This window comes from Sus scrofa, chromosome 9 (genome assembly GCF_054392235.1).
Source record: "Sus scrofa isolate SSC_HxYL_T2T_F1_AM1 chromosome 9, Sscrofa_HxYL_maternal_Yorkshire_Landrace_v2.0, whole genome shotgun sequence".
In the NCBI taxonomy this organism is placed as follows: domain Eukaryota; kingdom Metazoa; phylum Chordata; class Mammalia; order Artiodactyla; family Suidae; genus Sus; species Sus scrofa.
The window spans coordinates 107587182-107602644 of record NC_139391.1 but is presented as its reverse complement, the minus strand read 5'-3'; the positions used below and the strand labels follow the sequence as shown (position 1 = coordinate 107602644).

General features: G+C 42.7%; 2 protein-coding genes across 21 annotated transcripts in view; one reads left to right on the top strand and one right to left on the bottom strand.

The window, feature by feature from the left end:
• The window catches only part of CCDC146 (coiled-coil domain containing 146), a 132505-nt gene extending 130058 nt beyond the window's left edge, over positions 1-2447 (top strand). For all 3 annotated transcript variants that reach the window (XM_084977404.1, XM_084977403.1, XM_021102558.2), the window contains 2 exons: positions 102-350; positions 1970-2447. In XM_084977404.1, coding sequence (XP_084833530.1) covers positions 102-350; positions 1970-2173 — 453 coding nt within the window. In that variant the 3' untranslated portion in view covers positions 2174-2447. The remainder of the gene's footprint in view (positions 1-101; positions 351-1969) is intronic.
• A 2331-nt stretch (positions 2448-4778) lies between these two features.
• Positions 4779-15463, bottom strand: part of GSAP (gamma-secretase activating protein) — a 220991-nt gene continuing 210306 nt past the window's right edge. For 11 of the 18 annotated variants that reach the window (XM_084977406.1, XM_084977410.1, XM_084977412.1 and 8 more), the window contains 6 exons: positions 15170-15264; positions 9470-9589; positions 8098-8159; positions 6453-6554; positions 6201-6300; positions 4779-5802 (listed from right to left, as the gene is read on the bottom strand). In XM_084977406.1, coding sequence (XP_084833532.1) covers positions 5711-5802; positions 6201-6300; positions 6453-6554; positions 8098-8159; positions 9470-9589; positions 15170-15264 — 571 coding nt within the window. In that variant the 3' untranslated portion in view covers positions 4779-5710. The remainder of the gene's footprint in view (positions 5803-6200; positions 6301-6452; positions 6555-8097; positions 8160-9469; positions 9590-15169; positions 15265-15463) is intronic. The other 7 variants (XM_084977413.1, XM_084977415.1, XM_084977409.1 and 4 more) reach the window with 1 other exon arrangement.

Sequence of the window (15463 nt, the reverse complement as noted above, 5' to 3'; positions counted from 1 at the left end):
CAAGAATGCCCCCCACCACTAGACAGCCAGCAAGCCTGCCATTTTCTTCAAGTCTCTGTGGAATGTATACATAGGCTAAGCCTTGGGCTTTTTAATTCTAGATGAACGGCTACCAGAAAAAAATCAAAGATGCTACCGAAAAAATGATGGCTCTTGTTGCTGAGCTGTCCATGAAACAAGCTATGGCCATTGAACTCCAAAAGGAAGTCAAAGAGAAGGAAGACTTCATCTTCACTTGCAATTCCAGGATGGAAAAGGGTCTGCCCCTCAACAAAGAGATTGAGAGAGAATGGCTGAAAGTACTTCGAGATGAAGAAATGTACGCTTCGGCCATCGCTGAAAAGTCTCGGGTAAGCTATGGCTTCTATGTTGCATTTGTAAAGTGTGCCGGGAAGGGCTGTTTTCAGGGGTGTCAATCCTCCCTGAAAACATGAACATTTTCTACTCAATACACACACAGTCTGGACAGTCATTAGAAAGCAGTTCTGGGGAAGTTTGGGGTTGGTAGATGCAAACTATTACATTTAGAATGAATAAGCAATGAGGTCCTACTGCACGGCACAGGCAACTATATCCAATCTCTTGGAATAGAACATGGTGGAGAGTGCATGAGACAAAGAATATTCATATGTAAGACTGGGTCACTATGCTATACAGCAGAAATTGGCACATTGTAAATCAACTATATCTGAATTTTAAAAAAGAAAGAAATAGGTGTTGCTTTTTGAAAATATTATGTAAGCAAGTCAAAGTACAATAGTCTGAAGTGTCCTAATATGCCCTGGAGAACACTTATAAAGCACTGAGACCCCCCACCCACCCACAGCCCTACATTCTTCGCTGGTGTGCACACCCCCCCAGATAAGCATCTTTGCCTGTGTGAACACCAAGGCCTCCTATTGGTGTGGCAATGGCTGGCCAGGCTGCCACTGCTTTTTTATCCACAGGCCTCTAATCTCTGTCTTTGCACCCCTCCTCAGACCATATCTTACTGTTCCATATCCATCTGCTGTGGCCCCACAGCACACTGTGAGGCCTCTAGCATATGACGGTTGCCACAGGCTTCTGCAGACCCTGCACCCAGTGCAGAACCCCTGAGGAGGCTTCAGTGCCAGCCTTCTTCTCCTACCACTGGCCTAGGTCTATCACTGACCCCACCTACAAGTTGAGTGCCCAGTTCTTACTCCTACTCCCTGACCTTTCAATAACCTTAGAGGGGAATTAGGCATCTCTTTCTAAGGAGACAACATCCCAGGACCTACAAATCACTCACAGATGACTGAGGAGACCCTCCCTAAACACCACTGCTCAGCCCAAGAAAATAGTGCATTCCAAGCACATCCTCAGAATTCCTGAAAATAGGGTCCCATTTGTAATTCCCACACTTCCTGGGACTATGTTTTGAGGACATTCACACTGTACCTGTGGTGTCCCAGCAGTCGTTTACCTGTGGCCATGTTTTTTGAGTTCTTCTTCATGCTGCAAGAGATCTCTTTGTTTTCTAGAAGCACAGGCAGAGTCTTGGGGCTCAAAGCAAGCTGCTGACCACTCCTCGCCTCTGGTTCTACTTTACTCCTTATCTCTTCCTTTGTACCATTTGCTCAACAGCGACCTACCAACAGAAATAGATTGCCCTGCCTTTGTCAAAAACGTGGCAGTAATTAGGGCCGGATGAAAGATACTGAGTTTGGAATGTCCTGAATTTAGGCCCCACCAACCAGTTTATGATAAACTTAAACCCCAGGCAGAGAGTGATGCTTGAGCAACATGGGTCGTTCCAATGAAGTGAAATGTGTGTGTGGAAGTGTGCACATTTGATGACCCCACCCTCACACCCTTTTGTCCCTTTGGGGAATAGGCCCAGCACAGCCTAAGGCTGCTCAGACCCAGCTATGTCTGATGGGCCCTGAGGATAAAGTGACTTTACCAGAGTTTTCAAAAACTGAAAAGGATAATTCATTCTTTGCAGGAGTTCCTGGAAGCAGAAAATCGCCAGCTGCCCAATGGTGTTTACACAACCGCAGAGCCGCGTCCAAATGCCTACATCCCAGAGGCAGAGGCCACTCTTCCTCTGCCAAAACCATATGGTGCTCTGGCTCCTTTTAAGCCCAGTGAACCTGGGGCCAATATGAGGCACATAAGGAAACCTGTTATAAAGCCAATTGAAATTTGAATGTGTGAACCAGCCCAGGCTTCTCAAGGAGACACTTCAGCTGGGTTTCTTCCTATCCTCGGCTGCAAAGTGTCCACATTAAGAGCTCTGAATTACAGATAAACATGGTATCCACAATCACCCCACACAATTACCCAACAGAGAACAATATGCTTTCTTCCTTTCACACTCACCAATTTCTGTCTTTTTCACTCTATTGACTACCTTTCAGAAATCTAGAGTAGAGTGGATGCTATAAAAATGCAATAAAAATAAATACCTTTTTAATGAAGTACAGAATTGGCAGAGTGGTCTTTATTTGCTTTTTTAAAAAAAGAAAATCCTGTTCAATATACCCACTTTAAACAGAAAGAAAGAATAATTGAAAGGAACAATATCCTGAGTATCGCAAGGATATACCTCATTTTGTTAAATAAAATAGTTGCATTAGAAGTTGATGTCATATACACACTACTGTATATAAGACAGACAAGTAACAAGGACTTACTGTATAGCACAGGGTAACCTACTCAATACTGTGTAATAATTCATATGGGAAAAGAATCTGAAAAAGAATGGATATATGTGTATGTATAACTGATTCACTTTGCTGTACATCTGAAACTTAACACGATTAAGTCAACTATACTCCCAATAAAATTTATTTTTTAAAAAATTTTAAAAAAGAAGATGTCAGTAAATCTAGATTGAGGAATATAATCAATAGGGAAGCCTGTCCTTTTTAAAAAGTAATATTACGGTGATTCTTTTTACAAATAAGAATCTTTTTGTTCAAAAATAATCAGGCCTGAATTTATTTTTCTTATAAATATAGATTTTCCACAGTGTTACATGCAAATACCCTTATGATTGCTTTAAGTTTAGTTAGCAGATATTTCAAAATTTCAATGAAATATTTGTAACTTTGCATGTAAAAAGTTGAAAATTAGGCCAATACCACTTATTTCATCACTAATTTTACTGCTTTTCACCCAAGTATGTTTTCCTAATTCTGTTTATTTTCTCACATGAAAAGATACAAGTAAGATTTGAAAACTGTGATTTCACATTCATTAATATACTCAAACAATTGTTATTTCGGATTGTTATCAGTTATGAATTTTAGTTCACAACTTTGAGTGTGAAAAATATCACAATTGTTTATTTTGCTAGACCAAACAAAATCTGTTCCAAGCTCCCATCCTGATAGACTGGAGGGAACCTGAACCTCATTCTTAGTCTGTGGGTCCTGAATCTAATCTGGCTGCTTTGTGAAGTCACTAGAAAGCCATTCCTCAGGAGCGCCTATGACCAGTAATGCCACGAATGCTGTGCAGTTAGTGCAAAGAAACACTGGGTACTTACACATGGTTCCTGTGTTGTAAGGATCAGTAATAACATTAGGGATTCAGAAATTATACACATAGGAAGCTTAACAAAATAAAAAGGAAAAATAATTTTCAAAAATCCAAAGAAAACATTTTAAATCAACTACAATCAAACTTTAAAAAGTGAAAAAAGGGAGTTCCCATCGTGGCACAGCAGAAACAAATCCGACTAGGAACCACGGGGTTGCGGGTTCGATCCCTAGGATCGCTCAGTGCGTTAAGGATCCGGTGTTGCTGTGGCTGTGGTGTAGGCCGGCAGCAACAGCTCCGATTAGACCCCTAGCCTGGGAACCTCCACATGCTGCAGGTATGGCCCTAAAAAGACAACAGACCAAAAAAAAAAAAAAAGTGAAAAAAAATCGCAAAGGATGGGTGCTTAAATATTACAAGGCGTGCTACTTGGTCCAGGGGTGAAGCTGTCACCGTGTGCTGGAATGGTGGGGATCACAGTCAGATGGAACTTTTGATCTGACCCTTAAGAAGCAGTCAGATTTTAATAAGAGGAGGGGATTCCACGTGGGGGTAATAGCCTGAGCGAGGCTTGGAAGTAAGAAGCCAAAAATTGTTTCAAGGCCCGTGAGCTAGCCTGGCTGGAACAGAATGTTTGTACTGGGGAATCGCCTAAGGCTGAGATTTGGGAGACCCTGAATGTCAGGAGTTTGGATTTTATCTGTAATACAAGGAAAGTTATCAAAGGACTATGAGCAGAGGAGTGGCAGGCTCAAATGAGTGTTTATCTCAAATATGCGTCAGATGAATTTGATGTCAGAAAGTAACAGAAACAACCCAGGTGTGAAAAGTGAGGCGAATGAAAACTAATGATCTTATCAAAAGGAAACAGCACTGCCTTGATGATATGACTCCAACATTTTAAGCCTTGGTGACCATGAAATATTTGGCCAAAAAGGGAAATTCTGTAGAAAAGGATAATTTTTAGAATGCAATGATTTTAGAAAAGTTGAATGATTATCCTGGCTAGTGAGAATTATAATCATTAAAATTTCACAAGTTCATCAACGGAAACAGTAGGAAGAGAGAAAAGCAAAGGGTTATGGGCTGACCTCAGGCAGCAACTGTACTGATGGTCAGAATGAAGCCACTGGAGAAGAAAAAGGGAAAAAACAAAGAAAAATGGGAGAAAAGTGGGTGTCATGGGGGCCTTTGGGGGAACATGTTCATGGACTCATGATTCTTGGCTAGAATAAAAAGGCCATGTTCAAATAACAAAGGAGTCAGGCTAAAACTTTTAGTACTTTTTTATGGCAAGAATTACTAAATCAAACTTTTATAAATATAAAAATAACTTTACAGTATTAAATACAGTTCCATCTGAACCATCAGAGAGACAAATCCTATTCTAGGTATGTACAAAATGCTACATGTCACAAATTATTTGATGCTGGAATTAGCAGATTTGACTTAGTCCAAATTCAGGGTTTTTTTTTTTTAAGTATCCTCTTTCCAAATAGAGTTTACATGCACCATTTAATTTTTCTGCTTGTTATATGCTATTTTTCAGTGACACATCTAATTTTTGTTTTCCTCAGCACTGTTTCTACATCTTTAAAGCATATTTCATTTCAGAGTGTAACAGAAACTAGCTTTTGGTCTATGAAAGCCCCAGGGAGATAAGCCACTCCGAAGAGCATCATGTACGCCAATGCCTGCCTCCTTGGACCAGCCGACACTCCTCGACACTTGACTGCTCATCTGCTGTTCAAAACAAGGTGAAGCACAGTAGTCTAGTTCTGTCTGAACAAGTACCAAACTGAAATTCAGGTTTTTTGTTTGTTTTGTTTTTTCAGGGTTGCAACCATAGCATATGGAGGCTCCCAGGCTAGGGGTCCAATCAGAGCTACAGCTGCCAGCCACAGCCACAGCACAGCCATAGCAATGCCAGAGCTGAGCCGTGTCTACCACGTACACCACAGCTCATGGCAACGCCAGATTCTTAACTCACTGAGCGAAGCCAGGGATCAAACCCACAGCCTCATGCTTCCTAGTCAGATTGGCTTCCACTGCCCCATGACAGGAACTCCCCAGATTTGAAATTCAGATGGCTCAACAATGTATTCTGATTTGGGTTACCAGTTTAAAACACTGCAAAAGGATTCTCAGTGGAAATGAGCAAGATTAAAATACTGGAAGCTGATACAATTGCATTTCTCTTTTATAAGCCTAAAAGCGCTGTGGTGTGTTTCAGAGCTGCTTCCTCCACAAATTTTGCATCTACATTGTCATGTCCTTCAAAAGCATACAGAGCTGAAAAGAAAAAGAGAGAGAAGAGTTACTGTGAAGCCACAAAACATTTATGACATTGTGTCACACCTCACAGAAACCATAATTGTTTTATATTTTGGTAAAAACATACCATTCTGAGAAAATGCTGTTAAAATTTATCAAATCTCTGCACCAAGAAAGGCTATTTGCATCAACCAAATAGGTTTTTAGACTCTTAAACCCTTTTAAACCCTGAAAAGGTGGTTATTCCTTTGGTAATTTAGGTAGTCAATTATGTATTTCTAATTAAAACCAATTGCAATAAGATCCTACTTGTAAGTAAGGGATATTTTGGCAAGAAAGGGCTACACAGAAGTGAATAGGGACTGACTGATGTGTCAAGGGAAAAACAAGAAAAGCCTGAGAGCTGAGTGACGTACCTGGATCAGAAGACTCCATATCTGTCAGTATTTCAATTAAGAAGTTCAGCGGCAGAAATTCTACACTGAATGATGTCTTGTCCATCACACAACTCTGAGGCTAAAAGGAAAAACCACTCTGCTCTCAGTTGATTCTCCAAAACAAGCACACACTTAAAGTGAGAACTACAACTGCTACCCATATGGAGATGGCAAAATGGGAAAAACGGCTCCAAAAACCATTTACTGGGACTGAGCTCCATACAGTCTCACCTGTTTGTTATAGTTCTGAAGCAGGTGCTTTACATGGTTCCGGGAAATAATGTTAGAACTCACAGGATGATCCCAAAGGCGGCAGATCTTCTGACCGATAAGCTATTTTTGCAAATTGAAAAATACGTAGAGGAGAATTTTTAGGGCAGTGAAAACACACTCTGCATGATGATACAATGAAAGATGTATCTCTTTTTACATCTGTCCAAACTCACAGAATGAACCACACCAAGAGGGAACCCTAATGTTAACTATGGACTTGGGGTGACTGTGATGCATCAGTGTAGGTTCATCCACTGTAACAAGTGGACCACTTTGGTGGGGGATGTTGATAAGTTAATGGGGGAGGCTATACATGTTGGGGGGCGGTGCTGGGGTGTGTATGGGAAATCTCTGTGCCTTCCTTGCTAAAAAAAAAAAAAAAAATTGTCAATAATAAAAGTAAAAAGATGGAAAAATACAGAGAGGAGAGTAAGTACTTGTACCTTCTATCCATAATTTAAAAAGATTTATTCCAAAGGAGCTAGTCTGTCTAAAAAACAGCCTCTTCATGGTTGAGCCTTGGAGAGAGGCTATCTCCTATGAGGTATGCTTCTGAATTTTGAATAGATAGTCCCTTAAATGCAGCCCTGAGGAAAGCAGTCTATGCGCTGCTGTTGCCAAACTCTTTTTCTGCAATGGAGTGCGTCTGCCACTCTTCAAAACTGGGGATCTGCCAACCCTAAGTGATAGTCTGATAGGAAGCTAAAGGTGGTAGGCACGTGGTTTGCCAGTGCACTGCCCAGAAAATGTTAATTCCCTTAGAGTACAAGGCAAAAACAAAATCAATTTGAGAGACCCAACTAAATGTTCAGAGACATCCCCGGAGAGATCTAGCTTTGGAAAACATAACTTTTATTTTCTCTTCCTGCCTTTGCTGCAGTAAGCCTGTGAAGGCAAGAGGGTGTTACAAAGCCAGGCAATTAGGTCCGGGAAGGCAACAGGCATCCTTTGTGGGAGGATCCTGCCAGAGATACAAGGGCTCAGGGTATGTAAACAGCACAGAGCCGACCACGGTTCTCAGGGCCAGGAGGTCCGCAGAGTCAGAGTCTCTGGAGACCTTGTGGTGGAATGTCTTAACTTCACAGCATTTCTGACTCAGAGAGCTAATATCACCCACACCAGTAAGGAGTGCCTAAATAACCCTTTCCCCCCGTTTCTCATTTTTCCTTCCACCCGGGAATGTTTTCCTGCCATGGTGGAAACAACAGTGGGAGGAAATGCAGTTCCAGAACCTTCTGACCTCACCTGTATTTAAATTTCTTATCAGTTTAAATGCCAAAAAGCACATGTTTCCCTTCTGCCTTCCCTCAGACTCACAGCTGTAAATATTAGTGTGGTTTCCTAAGAGGAGAAAATGGCTTGATGTTCTAGGTGGGCTGTGCCAAGCCAGCGCACAGCCAGAAGAGCAAGCTCTGCAGGCCCTGGGGGAGCAGCAGCAGTGGGGGTGGAGGCGGGGGTGGGGGATGGGATTTCTTGGGAAGGGCCAAAGAGGGAAACAATTGGATTAACTACAGCCCAAAGCAAGTACATGCTCTTCTTGCAAGAAGAAATTGCCAGAGGTAGATTGCCAAGGCTTAGAAAATAAAATATACTTCAGGATTACCGGAGGAAGCCGCACAATGATGCTGAATTTCAGTTTTTCATTTTTCTCTGTATTGTCCAGATCTACAAGAAAGTCAGAAATTGGCAAACAAAATAAAAAGAAGAAAAATCAGAAAGGCCCATTTTGATACCTGAGCAAGCTAATACTTCAGGGGTTCATCCTGACAACACATGGCCCAATCTTGTATTTCAAGCTAAGTCCAACAACACTACAGAAGTCTTAGGGTCTTTGTGAATTAAAAAGGGGGGTAGTTCCCATTGTGGCACAGAGTAATGAATCCAAATAGGAACCATAAGGTTACAGGTTTGATCCCTGGCTTTGCTTAGTGGGTTAAGGATCTGGTGTTGCCGTGAGCTGTGGTGTAGGTCACAGATACGGCTCAGATCTGTAGTTGCTGTGGCTCTGGCATAGGCCGGCGGCTACAGCTCTGATTCAACCCCTAGCCTGGGAACCTCCATATGCCGCAGGTGCGGCCCTAAAAAAGGGGGGAGGGGGCTCTTTTTCTCAAATTTTTGTTGAAAGATAGTTGATTTAAGAAAAGCTTTCTTAATGAAGCTGTCTCTATATATCATGGAACATGGTTCTGTAACAGGCTACCAATCATAAAGCAATTTTGCTGCCTTAGAAGGCAAATATTTGAGGAATGGCAAATACTTCGATAAATATTAATAAACTCATTTATAAACTACCACAACTGAAAATTTTAACTGAGAGTCATTCCACTACAGTCTTATTTCAAGTTCAAATTTTCACCGGCCCTATATCTCTCATTACTTTTCCCTGTGTTTCAAGTCTAACTATGGGATAACAGAGTTAATCAATTGAAAGTAAGCCATTTCATGACATTTTCTTGAGAAACACAGCTTCAAGTGCCCTCACATGCAGAAAAGGAATCTAAAAGCTGTGTGTAGACTGAGAAGCCCTTTGGGGCCTTCTTGAAGGGCTACGGTGCATTGGCCAAAAGGATGGATACAGGAAACAAACGGGACTCAGTAGGACCAGATGCATAAAAGTGGGGCCCACTGCAAAATGAAAATGAGGAGCTCCTCTTCAGCTGTGAAGAATTGCAAGGAGTTCTCTGGTGGCCTAGTAGATAAAGGATCCAGTGTTCTCACTGCTGTGGCTTGGGTTGCTGCTGTGGCATGGGTTCGATCCCTGGCCCCACTGAGGGCGTGGCCAAATAAATAAATAAATATAAATTTTCTCTTTTAAAAAAAGAACTTCAAGATTGAATGCAGAGCCTTAGATGTACACGGGGCCCTTCTGAGTGCAACAAGGTACAATGTGACCACACAGCTTGCATAACCACCAAGACAGCCCTTGGTGGAGTTTGGAGCAGGACAAGCACTCCGGCCAACTCAGAGCCCCTTACCTTTCATGAGCCTCGTGACAGCTGTTTCTGTGAGAAGCAGCACTCCATTATCAATGTAATGCAGCAGGTTATGCAAAGGGAGACAGCGGACGCCAAGGATCGTGTGCAGAGTGTGAAAACCTAGGACAAGAGACCCAGGATGGTAAACACGGGCAGCCAGCCTCTCCAGCCGTCCAGACGCAATGAATCTGCTGACGGCAATAAAGCACTCAGCTTAGCATTTGGCATGGAGAGTCAAATAAATGCTCCTTGAAGACAAGGTCCGAGGTTCCTTCTTTGTACTATCACACTAACCACTGTGCTGGGTGTATAGCAGTTCCCAATAAGCATGTATTCCCTCTGCCTCGTATGCCTTCCTAGGCAAAAAGAGAAAAAAAGCACAAGGTCTGCTCGATGAAAAATGGTTTTAAGGTTTCAGAGGTTTGTAATTCTATGCTAAGATGGCAAAATAGAAAAATTACCAGAAGAGTTTCAAACTCCACAGGTCCAGGCTAAAGGCTGATGGATGGGAACCATTTTGCTGAAGGAGGAAAGATTTGGACCAGAGGGGACAGTTTATATGAGGCATCTCTGGGTATGCCCTAGAGAAAGGCTTTTGGAGTCTCCTTGGACTAAATCATAGAAAAGAAGAACCAAAATGACATGGTCAGATAGAAAAACCTGTAGGAACTCAGTAGAAAGGCCCCCTCTCAAATCTAAGTCTCAAGGGCAGGGCTACCCAAACCCTCACAATGCTAGAGCTTCAAGTCCACTATTAACACTAAATGATAAAAACAATACCCCTGGGAGAAGATATCAGACCAGAGAGAATCAGCAAAGCCCTCTTGGAAAAGACAGCCTGGGAAAGGAGCTTTGAAGGGTCAATGCCATCCCTGTGGGTAGAAATGACGTGAGAGAACTTACAGGCTGGAGACAGAAACAAAAGCCAGGTTTGGCCTGAGTAGACAGAGGTTGGAATCCTGCTGTGCTGCTTCCAAGCTGTAAGTCTTTCTAGATCCTGCTTCCTCATCCCTAAAATGGAATCACCAGTACCTTTCCAGCAGGGCTGCCCTGAGAGCCAGAGCTGGTCTACAAAGAGCCTGACATGGGGTAGAACAACGAGAATTAACACCGGGCGTGTCCCGAGGCCTTTGATCTATGCACAGGCTCACTTGGTCCTCATAAAAAACCACGAGACAGCAGCTACCTGATTCCCCCCCCCCTTTTTATTATTATTATTTTTTTTTTTTTTTTTTGGCCTTCCTTAGGGCCATACCTGTGGTGTTTGATAGTTTCCAGGCTAGGGGTTGAACCCAAGCTGCAGCTGCCGGCCTATGCCACAGCCACAGTAACATGGGATCCAGGCCGAAATCTGCAACCAACGCCACAGCTCACAGCAATAATGGATCCTTAACCCACTGATCGAGGCCAGGGATCCAACCCGCATCCTCACAGAGATGATGTCAGGTTTTTAAACTGCTGAGCCACAGTGGCAACTCCTGGTTCCCATTTTAGAAACGGGGAAAAAGAGATTTGCAGGAGCTAAGAAACCTGCTTAGGAGTCTATAAATAGTGAGTGGCAGAGATGAAACGTGGGTGCAGGCTGTGGAATATTAGCCCAAGCTTTTAACCAAAACATTATTCTGCCTCAATAACTGGTGTTAATGGAACAAGATGAACAGAAGCCCAAAGGTGAGAAAGCATGGGGCACATCCAGGAAAGACTGAATGATCCCGGGTGAGCTGGAAGAGATATGCAAAAGCAGCAGCAGGAGGTAAGGTGGGATAAGCTAACTGACTCTCGGCAAACCCTCTGCACACCAGGCAAGGGGCTGGGTGTGCAGTAATGAGAGAAACACGCGTGCCTGCTGCTGCCTGCACCTCCCGGTCTGAGGGGGAGACTGGCAAATAACCACAAAATAAATATACATTTAAAAAATATGACCAGTTCTATGAAGAAGTAAGAGGCTCTGAGCACATGTGTCAGGGGTTGAATGCTGAATGACAGGGATTTGTGATGGAGTCAATTTGGGGGAGGCACTGAAAGCTTTTGAGGCAAAGGGAAAGAAGATTTGTGTTTGACTTTCGGAATATTAACGTGGCAACAAGCAAAGAAGGGACTGGAGGGACAGTCTGCTCCCTACTGGGAGGCCATTGCAAGGGCCCACGTGAGAGGGAACGGGGTACTGACAGCAGAAGAGAGGGAGGGATGGGAGGGAAACTGACTGGATGTGGGCGGGAATAATGAAGACTCATCACCTAGTCTTAGACGCTTACATGGCAAGGACACGATGGCCAAAGAGCAGGGACTTGGATTCAGACAGGTTCTGGAGCTTTCTCTGAGCACATGAATCATGAGCAGTGGGGGGGCGTGAGTCCCATGTCCTGGCAACATCCAGGGTCACAAGAAGTTCAGACTCTGCCCACAAGCAGATGTTAATGGGCTGATGACAGGATGATTCTGCTAACTGCCCTGATTCAAAAAAAAAAAAAAAAAAAAAAAAATAGCGATTTTTCCTAGCTAATTAACAGCATGAGATTTGTCAAATGGATGTGAACAGTCTTCCCAAGATGGAAAAAAAAAGTTATGAAATTATTTCTGAAGAAGAGCTTAATTATAAAAGGTTACTGATGCTATAGGTTTTCTGGATTCAAAATTCCTCTCTAGGAGTTCCCATCATGGCTCAGTGGTTAACAAATCCGACTAGGAACCATGAGGTTCTGGGTTTGATCGCTGGCCACGCTCAGTGGTTTGGGGATCCGGCATTGCCATGAGCTGTGGTGTAGGTCGCAGTTGCGGCTCAGATCCTGAGTTGCTGTGGCTGTGGTGTAGGTCGGCGGCTACAGCTCTGATTAGACCCCTGGCCTGGGAACCTCCATATGCCGCAGGTATGGTCCTAGAGAAGACAAAAAGACCAAAAAAAAAAAAAAAAAAAAAAAAAAAATTCCTCTCTAGCCCCATGTCCATGTCCTAAAGCACCCTGGTGATGCTGCATCCTCTATCCAGGGGACACAGTCCCAAATTCAACAGCCCAGCCTTAGCCTCCTCTCTGCATGTCAGCTCTCAGCAACAGAACAAATGGGCTACAAGAAGGCATCACTTCTGAAACAGAGAGCTTCTCCAGCCAAGTCTAGTCCTCTTCCTCCAGAGCTCGTGGCCTTCTCCAGCCAGCAAGGGGAACACAGGTCCCATTTAAACTGTAACTGCTGCAGCTCTAAACTACGACTTCCTCTTGGTTGTCCTCGTTCCCTTTTTTCTATAACCCGTTCCTGTTACAAGTTTCTCACATTTGGAACTCAAACAATGATCACGAGTCCAGGAGGCTTGGAAAAGCAGCACATTTATATACATGAACACAAAAATACCTGTATTTATACACATGATCCAATGTCTCTTCATATTAGGGAAACAAACATTTCAGGGAAGAAGATAAGGAGAAACTGTTCTTCCTTACTTGATCCATGGATACAAGCCATCAAGTCTTGCTCATAATAATTCTCAATCATTATGGATAACATTCTTCTGTGTTTTCCCTCCTTATCCATCCCAGTGAAGGAATGCAGTGTTCTGGAGAATGTGGATTTTTATGATCTCCAAATATAATACTGACCCTAGTGAGTCAGTTTCATTTATTTAAAAAAAAAAAAAAAAAAAGCGTGGCTATCCATGGCGAGCTAATCTGCAAGTGTCAATCCATTCCTCTACTCGGTCTTTTGTATTCATGACAAGCAATTAAGAATTGAAGCCAGGGAGTTCCCATCATGGCTCAGCAGTAACAAACCCGACTAGTATCCATGAAGACGTGGGTTCCATCCCTGGCCTTGCTCAGTGGCTAGGAGATCCAGCGTTGCTGTGAGCTATGGTGTAGGTGGCAGATGCAGCTTGGATTCCAAACTGCTGTGGCTATGGTATAGGCTAGCAGCTCTGATTCGACCCCTAGCCTGGGAACTTCCTTCCACATGTCATGGGTGTGGCCCTAAAAAGACCAAAAAAAAAAAAAAAAGAAAGAAAGAATTTAAGCCAGAAAGCTATATGTAATTTTCATGCCATCCCTTCACACTTTCCAGGGGGCACCTCACAATTCATATTTCATTTAAAGCCATCCATTCTCCTCATAAATGGTCACTTTCCGATCCCTACAAAGTCACAAGAAACTCCTCCACTACAAGCAGATCTTATGAGATAAGATGCATGGCTAGAGAAAGTATGACGTTTTCCAGGCTGTATCAGACAAACCACAAATGCAGAGAAGCTGGGACGACATGCTGTGGGAATTTTCTGGGTCCATAAGTAAGCCAATGTTTCAATATCAACTAATATAAACTTCAAGAAGCAGCACAAAATAATACTTAGAAGCACAGATTTAGGAGCCAGACTCCCTGGATTTGAGTATTGGCTCAGTGCTTAACAGGTATGTGACGTTAGACAAGTTAGTTATAATTTCTGTGCCTCAATTTCCAACCATCCATAATTGAAAATAATATTAAGTAAAACCAAATGAAAGTGCCACCTTTGTTGGTTAAAAACTGGTTGGATAGTGACAATTTAACGTGGTTCGATTTCAGCTCTTATCATTTAGCATTGTTATGAAAATTAAATGTGCTAATTTATGTAAAGTACTTAGAACAATATCTGGCACAAAATGGGTACCATATACATGTCGGCTTAAAATGAATGAACAAAGGAACAAATTAAAGACATACGTATGGGAGTTCCCGTTGTGGCGCAATGGTTAACGAATCCAACTAGGAACCATGAGGTTGCAGGTTCCATCCCTGGCCTTGCTCAGTGGGTTAAGGATCCGGCGTTGCCGTGAGCTGTGGTGTAGGTCACAGATGTGGCTCAGATTCCGCATTGTTGTGGCTCTGGCGTAGGCCGATGGCTACAGCTCCGATTCAACCCCTAGCCTGGGAACCTCCATATGCCTCGGGAGCGGCCCTAGAAAAGGCAAAAAGACAAAATAACAAAAAACAAAAAACATATGTATGTATCTATGTATGTGAATGAATAAATTAAACTGGCTAATACATTATGTAACGATAGTGATCATAAAGCTTAACAATCATCGAACTTATACACATAATAAACATAAGGCAGATAGTTTACAGCAAACAGGAGCTTATCTGTTTCTTATAATGAATATTGATTTATATGCATATTTTCCCAACTAGACTTTTGTCAATCTTTTAAACTCTGAATTATAACCAAGTACCTGGCATGTAATTATTCAACAAATGTTTGTTGATTGAAAAAAAAAAAAAAAAAGACCAGCTAAATGACTGCAGACACATGCACCAAGGATGTATTAAGGCCTGATTTTGGTCCTGTTTCCTAAGGGAAATTTTTAGCTTCCAAAGAACACTAAGAATCAACTCAACTGTTGACACCCAGCCAGACCCTCTCCTCCTGAGTGTTAACTTTCTTGATCAGATAAGCTAGGCCTGGAGACATCAGAGAAATATATCTCTGCATCAGCTTCACTGGCTCAAATTATCCTAGAAAGCTGCATGGAGAACATCCCAGGTTCCCTAAAGTGGGTGACAAGCCATAGGTTAATAATCAGAGGAGATCTGGTCAGCAGAGACCAACCTCAGGCCATCTTTCACCATGACACCAGACACAGGAGGTCTCATCTGTAAACTCATCATGTGCCAAAGTCTAGGTACCAGGTGAAGAAGAAATAACAAATTTATTATAACAAAAAACAAAGCCAAGACTTACCGGGAGGCAGAGGTAAAAACAAACTATTAGTAGCTTCTAAAATCCTGGTCATGATGTGAAAGACCGCATATTCAGCAGCACTTGCCCGCCTATCACTGGATCAAAGGACAAGACAGCATGTCAGCCAAACAGCTCATCTCCAGAACCCCATCTGTGTGAGCAGCAGCTCTGACTGCCACATCCAGATAGAATTAATGCTCATCGTGAAAGGCTCTGCCCTATAGAAAGCTTATAGATAAGACGGCGGCCACCACCCTAATGCCTAGAATCTCATCAGACAGAAGGCAGAAAAAT